General features: G+C 40.1%; 1 protein-coding gene and 2 long non-coding RNA genes across 3 annotated transcripts; 1 reads left to right on the top strand and 2 right to left on the bottom strand.

The window, feature by feature from the left end:
- Positions 1-1,109: 1,109 nt before the first annotated feature.
- LOC129769283 (uncharacterized) lies at positions 1,110-3,417 on the bottom strand. The gene is made up of 4 exons (XR_008741853.1): positions 2,202-3,417; positions 2,024-2,134; positions 1,697-1,955; positions 1,110-1,628 (listed from the first exon to the last, which is right to left on the bottom strand). It is a non-coding gene; the product is annotated as an uncharacterized LOC129769283 (long non-coding RNA).
- A 6,058-nt stretch (positions 3,418-9,475) lies between these two features.
- On the bottom strand, positions 9,476-10,866 carry LOC129771022 (uncharacterized). Its single transcript, XR_008742258.1, has 4 exons — positions 10,396-10,866; positions 10,218-10,328; positions 9,891-10,149; positions 9,476-9,822 (listed from the first exon to the last, which is right to left on the bottom strand). It is a non-coding gene; the product is annotated as an uncharacterized LOC129771022 (long non-coding RNA).
- An 873-nt stretch (positions 10,867-11,739) lies between these two features.
- Positions 11,740-13,566, top strand: LOC129770458 (uncharacterized). Its single transcript, XM_055773300.1, has 3 exons — positions 11,740-12,327; positions 12,383-13,394; positions 13,453-13,566. The coding sequence occupies exons 1-2, from the start codon at positions 12,214-12,216 to the stop codon at positions 12,902-12,904; spliced, it is 636 nt and encodes a 211-aa protein (XP_055629275.1). The 5' UTR covers positions 11,740-12,213; the 3' UTR covers positions 12,905-13,394; positions 13,453-13,566.
- The last annotated feature ends 430 nt before the right edge of the window (positions 13,567-13,996 follow it).

Genomic DNA, 13,996 nt, shown 5'->3' with positions numbered 1-13,996 from the left:
AATTAATCAAGCAAACGAAACCAAATTTGGCATGTGAAGGTTTTAGGGTGCAATAAATATTTTTACGGTGAATCAATACTTTTCCCCCCTCTTTTAGTGGGGGGAGTTTATTTTGGTTTTATGAAACCAAATTAATCATATGGAGGTTTTAGGGTGCAATAAATGTTTTTACGGTGGTACAATACTCCTCCCCCCTCTTTTAGGGGGGGCTGCCATACAAATGAAACACGAATTTCGACATTACCCGAGAATTAATCTAGCAAATGAAACCAAATTAGGCATATGGAGGTTTTAGGGTGCAATAAATGTTTCTATTGTGGTTAGAAACTCCACTCCCCTCTCTAAGGGGGGCTACCATACAAATGAAACACAAATTTCTGAATTACTCCAGAATTAATCAAGCAAATGAAACGAAATTTTGCATGTGAAGGTTTTAGGGATGCAATAAATGATTCTATGATGATTAGATACTCCTTGGTGCCTCCATACAAATGAAACACTAATTTCTGCATTACTCGAGAATGAATCAAGCAAATGAAACCAAATTAGTCATATGGAGTTTTTAGGGTACAATAAATGTTTCTATGGTGGTTAGACTCTCCACCCCCTCTCTAAAGATGGGCTGCCATACAAATGAAACACAAATTTCTGCATAACTCGTGAACTAATCAAGCAAATGGAGCCAAATTTGGCATGTGAAGATTTTAGGAGGCACGAAACGTTTCTATGGGGAATAGATACTCCTCACCCCTCTCTAAGGGGAGAAGATGGGAGGGGTCTGTCGTTATTCTATCTTATTTTATGTATCAAACGTTTATTCCATGTAACGGAGAAACATGTTATTTGCAAGTGGTTGAAAAATCTTGAACGAGAATTGTGTCTGAAAATAATCTGATATTATAATGATGATTTTTGGTAGAAGTACTAGGATTTTTTTAGTAAAAGGTAAGTTCAACGGGGTCGATTAGAAGATCAATCAATGAACAGTTCTGCGATTGGACTCATGAACTTGCGCTTAGTAAGAAAACGTGAATAGTTGAAGGTATTGATAACAAAAAACAAATTTTGGGTGGGACGAAGTAATAAAAAATTTCCTTGACTTATAACTCTCCCTAAAGATACAAGGAACGTCTTTCTCAGCTGCATGAATAACGTCACATTCGCAAACTCCAGACACCGCAAATTCAGGATCTCTCATATCCTGTGGTAGAGAAGCAGAAAACATGACACATCATTATTCATCTGAAAAAAATCCCTTACCTGAGTAACATCAACACTTGGTAAATCACTGCGATCTGTTGAGATGTCGTACAGAAATAGCATAAAATCACAAACAACAACAAACTGTCGAACCCAGTCTCGCTTGACCGCCCCTAGCTTGGGCACCTTCACGTAGCCCTCGTACGCGGTATCTGTCGGGTCCGATCAATACCGAGCGGCCGTTTGGTTTGATCGGATCGCACAGGATACTGCGTGGGCACCTTCTGGCAGCAGATCATGTGGCAAGCGAAACCACACAACTCACGATCACCAACTATCAGGTGCAGTGGTTACACTTAGTGGGACTAGAGAACGTACGCACAAGGAACTGATGAACCTCCTGCTTCGGCATCATTACGCTATGCATACTTTGTAGGGAAGACATATTTTGATTGCTACTGTTTGTCACATTTTTGGGATAAAATACGGACGTTACCAGCGAATGATCACTTAGATTAATCTTCGAACTAGATAATGAATGACCTCGGATATCTTCCACATCACCCTCCTCGCTTTCCATCGAGTAGTTGGAGTGATTCATCAGATGCACCTGCTGTTGGTTACTGTAGGTATGAGGTTGCTGCTGCTGATGGAGTGAGTACTAGCTCTGGTTGTGATGGTTGATCGGGGTATTTGTGAGATTTTTCTGACAATAAACTAGTGGAGGTTACGTGTTGACAGTTCTGCTGGGACAGCTGCAGAATAGAACGGAGTGATTAAGAATCAAACAAGGATACAGGGACACAGTAAGGTTGAAACCTACTTATATTGGTGGGTATGACCGGGTACATAATTTCTCAGTCTCGAGACTTTCGGCCTTGCAAATCGACATAAATAGCTAACGTTTGAAATACTAGCAGATACTCTCCGTGGGCTGAAAACAAAAAATGTAACGATGTATCATAGACGACAAAAATCAGATTGTTAATATTGATCATTACCACTGGAACCTTGTCCGGATTGTATTTCTATAACACGCCAAGCGTCGACTTCGGAATACGCAAGAAAATTATTCAATTGATTCTCCGGATGAACAAGAGCTGTGAATAAAACACGTTTTAAACGTGGAAATCATCTTTCATAGTTAGTTTTATCTTATGGCGGGTTTACATTAGGGAGATCTATAGCTATAGATGGATTTATTCACGTGAAAATAGGTGTAAACGGGTGAGAATAAATATGATACACTTATTCGAGGTATATATAACTTGAATAAATTCAGCACATGTAAACGCTTGTGAATTTCTCACTGGTGAGAAATCACTAAAGTTGGATGCAGTTCTACTTCAGGTGAATAATTTCACCGAAGATATGAATATATTCATTATAGAAGTTCACGCTAGTGTAAACGGATGATGCGATTTCTATAAATCTCATCATATTTCTTCACATGAATATATCACTAGTCTAAACCCACCCATACGCATCGCTTGAGCCTCTCCCTGCAAACAATAGACGGTGAAGCCACTCTGGTGGCCCACTGCTAGTCGCATATCGGAAAGCACTTGCAGACTCTGCACGGGATATGCAACAGTAAATTCACACATTTTATGATGACGACTACGATTCCTATTAACTACATAGACGACAATTCGAGAGGTATTTTGTCTTTTCAGAGCGATGACAACACAAAACACTAGCTGTGGACCACGTTCAATGATGCTGGTGCAAGCTGTTATACAATTCTTGGATTCGGTCACCTCAATCCACTCTACGTCTGTAGCCTCCAAAGCGCGTATTGAAAGTAGTCGCAGATGTCTCTGTTTGCCACACAAAATGTCCAGCAGCTGCTCCTCGGCTATATACCTTAACTGGTATACCTTTTTGCTTTCCCCTATTCGTGCAATTTCGTTTCAGTCCAAATCTAAACAGAACAATCCATCCTCTGTCCCAAGCAGAATCCGATCGGGGTCGATGATGAGCGCACTCAGCGCACTCCGGATTGCCGAAAGCGAACTGTCCAACACTTCTTGTTCCGTGTTCGGAAGGTTGTCTATTTTCAGGATCCGATGTAACTCGCTCAATGCTACCACCCATTTAGCCTTCTCTGACTCGGTGTCGGCCAGCATAAGAGTTTGTAGTGATGGGCCGCTATCCAGTAGAGAGTTCGTTATCTGTAAGCAGAACACAGTGATTAGCATGGTGGCATTACAGAGAACTAGCAAAAACATTGATTTGATGTTATGTATACATAAAACAAACCAAATAGTTCTTATATCACATTCTGAAAATCAGTCCGTAACACACTGCATTGCAAATCTTGCCCTTTCCAGAAATCTAATGTTCTTTGATCCAGTTCGTACCTACAAGAGCCAAAAATGCACAACCATGTTTCCATTCACAACAACAAATAAAGAATTTATTTCGCTTCAAATTACTAGGTAGAGCTATTCCATTTGACCTGAGGAGAAATGAAGCGATTTCATCCATGCTGGTTGCAAGCTTAAGGGAGTCATTGTGCGCCCTTTATCTTTATGTTCGATGAAGTCCTACTTTGAAAAGCTCTTTGAACAATTTTTCAATAAGGATTCACTAACAATTCCTGAGAGAAAGTTTTTCACAAGCTGTGTGAGAAATTATATCATGAAACACAACAATAAAACAAGAAACGATGTCAGAATGAAAATTGATGCGAAAGTAGGCCGGGATCCTATTTTCCGAATTTTAATTTTCAATCGAAGCAAGCATTTTGTTGATGCGACGATTTTGCTCACTGATGATTATAGTTACATGAGAGAAGCAGCTATAATCATCACCAGAAGCGAAAATGGAGGGAGGACAAGTTAAATCAAGAATTCCAACAGGATCAAGGATTCCCAGAAGCTCATGGGCCAGTCAGGAGACTGGAGTTAGGCCGGAAAAACATCGTTCTTCAAACAAAGTAAGCAAAATCATTTTGAAATTGTGTGGTAACACTAATAGTATCTTTTTTCTAGGGTCTTGAGAATGCAAGCGAAATATGGTTTTTGAACTACAATGACCCGAACGTTGAGAGGATTGAGGACGAAACTCCGCCGATGCTGGTACCTAGTGATATCCAGCTATCGTATGGGGATTTCATTGATTCGAATACAGAGTGGATCGAGGATATAACTCCGCCGCAGCTCGTTCCTAGTGATATCCAGGTATGGTTTGGGAATTTAATTGATTCGAATGCAGAGTTGATCGAGGATATAACTCCGCCGCAGCTCGTTCCCAGTGACACACATCTGGAGGATGACATCGATGATGTGTGTGACTGGGAACCAGGAGATATTTCAGAGATCAATTATGCAATTTTTAAGCGGATAAAAGCTGAGAGAGATCTCTGCAAAATGAAGGCGGAGAACGAAAAACTTCAGCAGGAAAATCAGCGACTGAAGGCAAAAACAGGCGTAAGCCTAATAAGTCGATGCTGCTTCCGGTTCCTACTGTTCATGGTGGGCGAGGTGGCGGAATCGATTTTCAGCTCATTTTAAATTAATCGTATGAACTAAATGTGGTGGTGGATGTTTGTGTGTGTTATGTTTGGCTTTCTTCTTGTTGCAAGTTGTTATTTTGTTTTGTTCTGTTTTCGTTATACCATTCTATGTAGCAAATTTTACTTCAGCTTTTGTTATACGTTTAGTTGATTTTTATGCGTTTGTTTTCATGTTCATATTTATGTTTTGTTTTCATGTTAGCATTTTTGTTGTTATGCTATTTGCATTGGGTTTTTCGATGGGATTTTCGTTGTTGGATTCAATATAATATTTTTACATCATTTTTTCAGTTGCCTTTTAGGATTTTGTTATTTATTCTAGATCGCAAATCGCATATAATTTATTTATTGGACTTTTTCGTTGAAGATTTCATTGATGTTCTCTTTTCTTGCATGAAATGATTTGAGTTCCTGTTCAAGCAAGTTTAAGACCGGGAACAAGCGAATACTGAGAAGCGTAGGATCAAGCAACACTAATGAAATTTAATGTAAGTATTCATTTCATATATACCTTTTGCTAATTTTTAACAGAATTATTCCTTATAGAATGAAGACCACACCGAGGGACGTATGTACTTATGACCTTGGACAAACTTGGAAGTTATATGAAATATTTTAAAATGAATTCTATGCTGCTTCAATACATGTTGAATAAAACAATTTTTACTGGTTTCAAATAAAATGGTTTAAAATATACATAGACAGTGTTTTCTTCGAAAAAGGACAATGCAACATAGTCGAGTTCCAATTATGAATTGACGAGAAGGGTTTTTTCTGAATTCGCTGAGAGTAGGAGTAAGTCATATTGTGTTCCCGCTGTCGAGAGGTTAGTCTCTAACATATCTTGCCGGAGGTTCGAGTTCGAGTTCGATTCCCGTTCTTCAAAGAAGTTTCTTCCGATTTGCATAGTGGTTACGCGTATTCTGAAGCTTGCCACTCAGAATACATTCAAGGCTTAATATGAGGCAAGTAGTACTTTCACGTTGAGATGGTAAAAGTTACTCTGGGAACCATACCATTCAATGTCATTTGTGTCTTTCTAATTGCCCTGGGTGTAGAGGGTAAGGAATTGATAGTAGAAAGTAAAGATTATAGAGTGGAGAGTAAGGAATAGAGAATGGGGAGCAGAGTAGCTAAGTTAAATTTTTGACCAGGAAACTGTTCGAAATACAAGCTTAGCAGGCATCCATGGTACCTCAACAGAACCTGCTCATATAATCTCTGAGCGTGAGTTTTGGGCTCTAGACCATGCTTCATCGTTCTGTTGAGTTGCTTTCCTGCTCGGTAAGAAATAAAACCTGTTCGCTGACGGATACTTAGAACAATACTACGAGCGACAACAGTATCAGGGTTTATTTCGTTGCTTCTCAATGGTTTTCAATTCAGATGACGATTGTAATTCCATCACGACTCTTTTGCCACTTTTGAGCTTCACTGTTTCGCTCGCGGAGACGTCTGAGCACAACACACATGGTAGTTTTGGTGTGATTCAACTGTTTTACAATTGTTTTGGTTGGTAAATGACTGGGCAAAGCATATCCAACGGTATTTCGTATACCTGCAGGTATAAAGTAGATCCCATTCGTGGTCCTTTAGTTTCTTGCGCAGTAACTCCTATCCCTACCTCCCCGCGGTGCCGACTGGGGTACGAATAACCATAGTGAACACCGGGTTAACAACCCCGGTGGGATCTTGGTCGTATGCTAACAGGGAAGGGGGCCTATCTGAGCGTCTGTATAAAGGTGCGGCCAGTCGACATAGCACAATGACGGACTTCTCCTCCAGACACCGCAAATTCAGGATCTCTCATATCCTGTGGTAGAGAAGCAGAAAACATGACACATCATTATTCATCTGAAAAAAATCCCTTACCTGAGTAACATCAACACTTGGTAAATCACTGCGATCTGTTGAGATGTCGTACAGAAATAGCATAAAATCACAAACAACAACAAACTGTCGAACCCAGTCTCGCTTGACCGCCCCTAGCTTGGGCACCTTCACGTAGCCCTCGTACGCGGTATCTGTCGGGTCCGATCAATACCGAGCGGCCGTTTGGTTTGATCGGATCGCACAGGATACTGCGTGGGCACCTTCTGGCAGCAGATCATGTGGCAAGCGAAACCACACAACTCACGATCACCAACTATCAGGTGCAGTGGTTACACTTAGTGGGACTAGAGAACGTACGCACAAGGAACTGATGAACCTCCTGCTTCGGCATCATTACGCTATGCATACTTTGTAGGGAAGACATATATTGATTGCTACTGTTTGTCACATTTTTGGGATAAAATACGGACGTTACCAGCGAATGATCACTTAGATTACTCTTCGAACTAGATAATGAAAAACCTCGGATATCTTCCACATCACCCTCCTCGCTTTCCATCGAGTAGTTGGAGTGATTCATCAGATGCACCTGCTGTTGGTTACTGTAGGTATGAGGTTGCTGCTGCTGATGGAGTGAGTACTAGCTCTGGTTGTGATGGTTGATCGGGGTATTTGTGAGATTTTTCTGACAATAAACTAGTGGAGGTTACGTGTTGACAGTTCTGCAGAGTTGATCGAGGATATAACTCCGCCGCAGCTCGTTCCCAGTGACACACATCTGGAGGATGACATCGATGATGTGTGTGACTGGGAACCAGGAGATATTTCAGAGATCAATTATGCAATTTTTAAGCGGATAAAAGCTGAGAGAGATCTCTGCAAAATGAAGGCGGAGAACGAAAAACTTCAGCAGGAAAATCAGCGACTGAAGGCAAAAACAGGCGTAAGCCTAATAAGTCGATGCTGCTTCCGGTTCCTACTGTTCATGGTGGGCGAGGTGGCGGAATCGATTTTCAGCTCATTTTAAATTAATCGTATGAACTAAATGTGGTGGTGGATGTTTGTGTGTGTTATGTTTGGCTTTCTTCTTGTTGCAAGTTGTTATTTTGTTTTGTTCTGTTTTCGTTATACCATTCTATGTAGCAAATTTTACTTCAGCTTTTGTTATACGTTTAGTTGATTTTTATGCGTTTGTTTTCATGTTCATATTTATGTTTTGTTTTCATGTTAGCATTTTTGTTGTTATGCTATTTGCATTGGGTTTTTCGATGGGATTTTCGTTGTTGGATTCAATATAATATTTTTACATCATTTTTTCAGTTGCCTTTTAGGATTTTGTTATTTATTCTAGATCGCAAATCGCATATAATTTATTTATTGGACTTTTTCGTTGAAGATTTCATTGATGTTCTCTTTTCTTGCATGAAATGATTTGAGTTCCTGTTCAAGCAAGTTTAAGACCGGGAACAAGCGAATACTGAGAAGCGTAGGATCAAGCAACACTAATGAAATTTAATGTAAGTATTCATTTCATATATACCTTTTGCTAATTTTTAACAGAATTATTCCTTATAGAATGAAGACCACACCGAGGGACGTATGTACTTATGACCTTGGACAAACTTGGAAGTTATATGAAATATTTTAAAATGAATTCTATGCTGCTTCAATACATGTTGAATAAAACAATTTTTACTGGTTTCAAATAAAATGGTTTAAAATATACATAGACAGTGTTTTCTTCGAAAAAGGACAATGCAACATAGTCGAGTTCCAATTATGAATTGACGAGAAGGGTTTTTTCTGAATTCGCTGAGAGTAGGAGTAAGTCATATTGTGTTCCCGCTGTCGAGAGGTTAGTCTCTAACATATCTTGCCGGAGGTTCGAGTTCGAGTTCGATTCCCGTTCTTCAAAGAAGTTTCTTCCGATTTGCATAGTGGTTACGCGTATTCTGAAGCTTGCCACTCAGAATACATTCAAGGCTTAATATGAGGCAAGTAGTACTTTCACGTTGAGATGGTAAAAGTTACTCTGGGAACCATACCATTCAATGTCATTTGTGTCTTTCTAATTGCCCTGGGTGTAGAGGGTAAGGAATTGATAGTAGAAAGTAAAGATTATAGAGTGGAGAGTAAGGAATAGAGAATGGGGAGCAGAGTAGCTAAGTTAAATTTTTGACCAGGAAACTGTTCGAAATACAAGCTTAGCAGGCATCCATGGTACCTCAACAGAACCTGCTCATATAATCTCTGAGCGTGAGTTTTGGGCTCTAGACCATGCTTCATCGTTCTGTTGAGTTGCTTTCCTGCTCGGTAAGAAATAAAACCTGTTCGCTGACGGATACTTAGAACAATACTACGAGCGACAACAGTATCAGGGTTTATTTCGTTGCTTCTCAATGGTTTTCAATTCAGATGACGATTGTAATTCCATCACGACTCTTTTGCCACTTTTGAGCTTCACTGTTTCGCTCGCGGAGACGTCTGAGCACAACACACATGGTAGTTTTGGTGTGATTCAACTGTTTTACAATTGTTTTGGTTGGTAAATGACTGGGCAAAGCATATCCAACGGTATTTCGTATACCTGCAGGTATAAAGTAGATCCCATTCGTGGTCCTTTAGTTTCTTGCGCAGTAACTCCTATCCCTACCTCCCCGCGGTGCCGACTGGGGTACGAATAACCATAGTGAACACCGGGTTAACAAACCCGGTGGGATCTTGGTCGTATGCTAACAGGGAAGGGGGCCTATCTGAGCGTCTGTATAAAGGTGCGGCCAGTCGACATAGCACAATGACGGACTTCTCCTCCAGACACCGCAAATTCAGGATCTCTCATATCCTGTGGTAGAGAAGCAGAAAACATGACACATCATTATTCATCTGAAAAAAATCCCTTACCTGAGTAACATCAACACTTGGTAAATCACTGCGATCTGTTGAGATGTCGTACAGAAATAGCATAAAATCACAAACAACAACAAACTGTCGAACCCAGTCTCGCTTGACCGCCCCTAGCTTGGGCACCTTCACGTAGCCCTCGTACGCGGTATCTGTCGGGTCCGATCAATACCGAGCGGCCGTTTGGTTTGATCGGATCGCACAGGATACTGCGTGGGCACCTTCTGGCAGCAGATCATGTGGCAAGCGAAACCACACAACTCACGATCACCAACTATCAGGTGCAGTGGTTACACTTAGTGGGACTAGAGAACGTACGCACAAGGAACTGATGAACCTCCTGCTTCGGCATCATTACGCTATGCATACTTTGTAGGGAAGACATATTTTGATTGCTACTGTTTGTCACATTTTTGGGATAAAATACGGACGTTACCAGCGAATGATCACTTAGATTAATCTTCGAACTAGATAATGAATGACCTCGGATATCTTCCACATCACCCTCCTCGCTTTCCATCGAGTAGTTGGAGTGATTCATCAGATGCACCTGCTGTTGGTTACTGTAGGTATGAGGTTGCTGCTGCTGATGGAGTGAGTACTAGCTCTGGTTGTGATGGTTGATCGGGGTATTTGTGAGATTTTTCTGACAATAAACTAGTGGAGGTTACGTGTTGACAGTTCTGCTGGGACAGCTGCAGAATAGAACGGAATGATTAAGAATCAAACAAGGATACAGGGACACAGTAAGGTTGAAACCTACTTATATTGGTGGGTATGACCGGGTACATAATTTCTCAGTCTCGAGACTTTCGGCCTTGCAAATCGACATAAATAGCTAACGTTTGAAATACTAGCAGATACTCTCCGTGGGCTGAAAACAAAAAATGTAACGATGTATCATAGACGACAAAAATCAGATTGTTAATATTGATCATTACCACTGGAACCTTGTCCGGATTGTATTTCTATAACACGCCAAGCGTCGACTTCGGAATACGCAAGAAAATTATTCAATTGATTCTCCGGATGAACAAGAGCTGTGAATAAAACACGTTTTAAACGTGGAAATCATCTTTCATAGTTAGTTTTATCTTATGGCGGGTTTACATTAGGGAGATCTATAGCTATAGATGGATTTATTCACGTGAAAATAGGTGTAAACGGGTGAGAATAAATATGATACACTTATTCGAGGTATATATAACTTGAATAAATTCAGCACATGTAAACGCTTGTGAATTTCTCACTGGTGAGAAATCACTAAAGTTGGATGCAGTTCTACTTCAGGTGAATAATTTCACCGAAGATATGAATATATTCATTATAGAAGTTCACGCTAGTGTAAACGGATGATGCGATTTCTATAAATCTCATCATATTTCTTCACATGAATATATCACTAGTCTAAACCCACCCATACGCTTCGCTTGAGCCTCTCCCTGCAAACAATAGACGGTGAAGTCACTCTGGTGGCCCACTGCTAGTCGCATATCGGAAAGCACTTGCAGACTCTGCACGGGATATGCAACAGTAAATTCACACATTTTATGATGACGACTACGATTCCTATTAACTACATAGACGACAATTCGAGAGGTATTTTGTCTTTTCAGAGCGATGACAACACAAAACACTAGCTGTGGACCACGTTCAATGATGCTGGTGCAAGCTGTTATACAATTCTTGGATTCGGTCACCTCAATCCACTCTACGTCTGTAGCCTCCAAAGCGCGTATTGAAAGTAGTCGCAGATGTCTCTGTTTGCCACACAAAATGTCCAGCAGCTGCTCCTCGGCTATATACCTTAAATGGTATACCTTTATGCTTTCCCCTATTCGTGCAATTTCGTTTCAGTCCAAATCTAAACAGAACAATCCATCCTCTGTCCCAAGCAGAATCCGATCGGGGTCGATGATGAGCGCACTCAGCGCACTCCGGATTGCCGAAGGCGAACTGTCCAACACTTCTTGTTCCGTGTTCGGAAGGTTGTCTATTTTCAGGATCCGATGTAACTCGCTCAATGCTACCCATTTAGCCTTCTCTGACTCGGTGTCGGCCAGCATAAGAGTTTGTAGTGATGGGCCGCTATCCAGTAGAGAGTTCGTTATCTGTAAGCACAGTGATTAGCATGGTGGCATTACAGAGAACTAGCAAAAACATTGATTTGATGTTATGTATACATAAAACAAACCAAATAGTTCTTATATCACATTCTGAAAATCAGTCCGTAACACACTGCATTGCAAATCTTGCCCTTTCCAGAAATCTAATGTTCTTTGATCCAGTTCGTACCTACAAGAGCCAAAAATGCACAACCATGTTTCCATTCACAACAACAAATAAAGAATTTATTTCGCTTCAAATTACTAGGTAGAGCTATTCCATTTGACCTGAGGAGAAATGAAGCGATTTCATCCATGCTGGTTGCAAGCTTAAGGGAGTCATTGTGCGCCCTTTATCTTTATGTTCGATGAAGTCCTACTTTGAAAAGCTCTTTGAACAATTTTTCAATAAGGATTCACTAACAATTCCTGAGAGAAAGTTTTTCACAAGCTGTGTGAGAAATTATATCATGAAACACAACAATAAAACAAGAAACGATGTCAGAATGAAAATTGATGCGAAAGTAGGCCGGGATCCTATTTTCCGAATTTTAATTTTCAATCGAAGCAAGCATTTTGTTGATGCGACGATTTTGCTCACTGATGATTATAGTTACATGAGAGAAGCAGCTATAATCATCACCAGAAGCGAAAATGGAGCGAGGACAAGTTAAATCAAGAATTCCAACAGGATCAAGGATTCCCAGAAGCTCATGGGCCAGTCAGGAGACTGGAGTTAGGCCGGAAAAACATCGTTCTTCAAACAAAGTAAGCAAAATCATTTTGAAATTGTGTGGTAACACTAATAGTATCTTTTTTCTAGGGTCTTGAGAATGCAAGCGAAATATGGTTTTTGAACTACAATGACCCGAACGTTGAGAGGATTGAGGACGAAACTCCGCCGATGCTGGTACCTAGTGATATCCAGCTATCGTATGGGGATTTCATTGATTCGAATACAGAGTGGATCGAGGATATAACTCCGCCGCAGCTCGTTCCTAGTGATATCCAGGTATGGTTTGGGAATTTAATTGATTCGAATGCAGAGTTGATCGAGGATATAACTCCGCCGCAGCTCGTTCCCAGTGACACACATCTGGAGGATGACATCGATGATGTGTGTGACTGGGAACCAGGAGATATTTCAGAGATCAATTATGCAATTTTTAAGCGGATAAAAGCTGAGAGAGATCTCTGCAAAATGAAGGCGGAGAACGAAAAACTTCAGCAGGAAAATCAGCGACTGAAGGCAAAAACAGGCGTAAGCCTAATAAGTCGATGCTGCTTCCGGTTCCTACTGTTCATGGTGGGCGAGGTGGCGGAATCGATTTTCAGCTCATTTTAAATTAATCGTATGAACTAAATGTGGTGGTGGATGTTTGTGTGTGTTATGTTTGGCTTTCTTCTTGTTGCAAGTTGTTATTTTGTTTTGTTCTGTTTTCGTTATACCATTCTATGTAGCAAATTTTACTTCAGCTTTTGTTATACGTTTAGTTGATTTTTATGCGTTTGTTTTCATGTTCATATTTATGTTTTGTTTTCATGTTAGCATTTTTGTTGTTATGCTATTTGCATTGGGTTTTTCGATGGGATTTTCGTTGTTGGATTCAATATAATATTTTTACATCATTTTTTCAGTTGCCTTTTAGGATTTTGTTATTTATTCTAGATCGCAAATCGCATATAATTTATTTATTGGACTTTTTCGTTGAAGATTTCATTGATGTTCTCTTTTCTTGCATGAAATGATTTGAGTTCCTGTTCAAGCAAGTTTAAGACCGGGAACAAGCGAATACTGAGAAGCGTAGGATCAAGCAACACTAATGAAATTTAATGTAAGTATTCATTTCATATATACCTTTTGCTAATTTTTAACAGAATTATTCCTTATAGAATGAAGACCACACCGAGGGACGTATGTACTTATGAACTTGGACAAACTTGGAAGTTATATGAAATATTTTAAAATGAATTCTATGCTGCTTCAATACATGTTGAATAAAACAATTTTTACTGGTTTCAAATAAAATGGTTTAAAATATACATAGACAGTGTTTTCCTCGAAAAAGGACAATGCAACATAGTCGAGTTCCAATTATGAATTGACGAGAAGGGTTTTTTCTGAATTCGCTGAGAGTAGGAGTAAGTCATATTGTGTTCCCGCTGTCGAGAGGTTAGTCTCTAACATATCTTGCCGGAGGTTCGAGTTCGAGTTCGATCCCCGTTCTTCAAAGAAGTTTCTTCCGATTTGCATAGTGGTTACGCGTATTCTGAAGCTTGCCACTCAGAATACATTCAAGGCTTAATATGAGGCAAGTAGTACTTTCACGTTGAGATGGTAAAAGTTACTCTGGGAACCATACCATTCAATGTCATTTGTGTCTTTCTAATTGCCCTGGGTGTAGAGGGTAAGGAATTGATAGTAGAAAGTAAAGAT

Source organism: Toxorhynchites rutilus, chromosome 2 (assembly GCF_029784135.1).
Source record: "Toxorhynchites rutilus septentrionalis strain SRP chromosome 2, ASM2978413v1, whole genome shotgun sequence".
Lineage (NCBI taxonomy): Eukaryota > Metazoa > Arthropoda > Insecta > Diptera > Culicidae > Toxorhynchites > Toxorhynchites rutilus.
This window is presented reverse-complemented; position numbering and strand designations above follow the sequence as displayed.

Coding starts and splice junctions, on each gene's coding strand:
- LOC129770458 (XM_055773300.1), top strand. CDS start 12,214: ATGGAGCGAGGACAAGTTAAATCAAGAATTCCAACAGGATCAAGGATT. Junction 12,328..12,382: donor AACATCGTTCTTCAAACAAA/GTAAGCAAAATC, acceptor TCTTTTTTCTAG/GGTCTTGAGAATGCAAGCGA.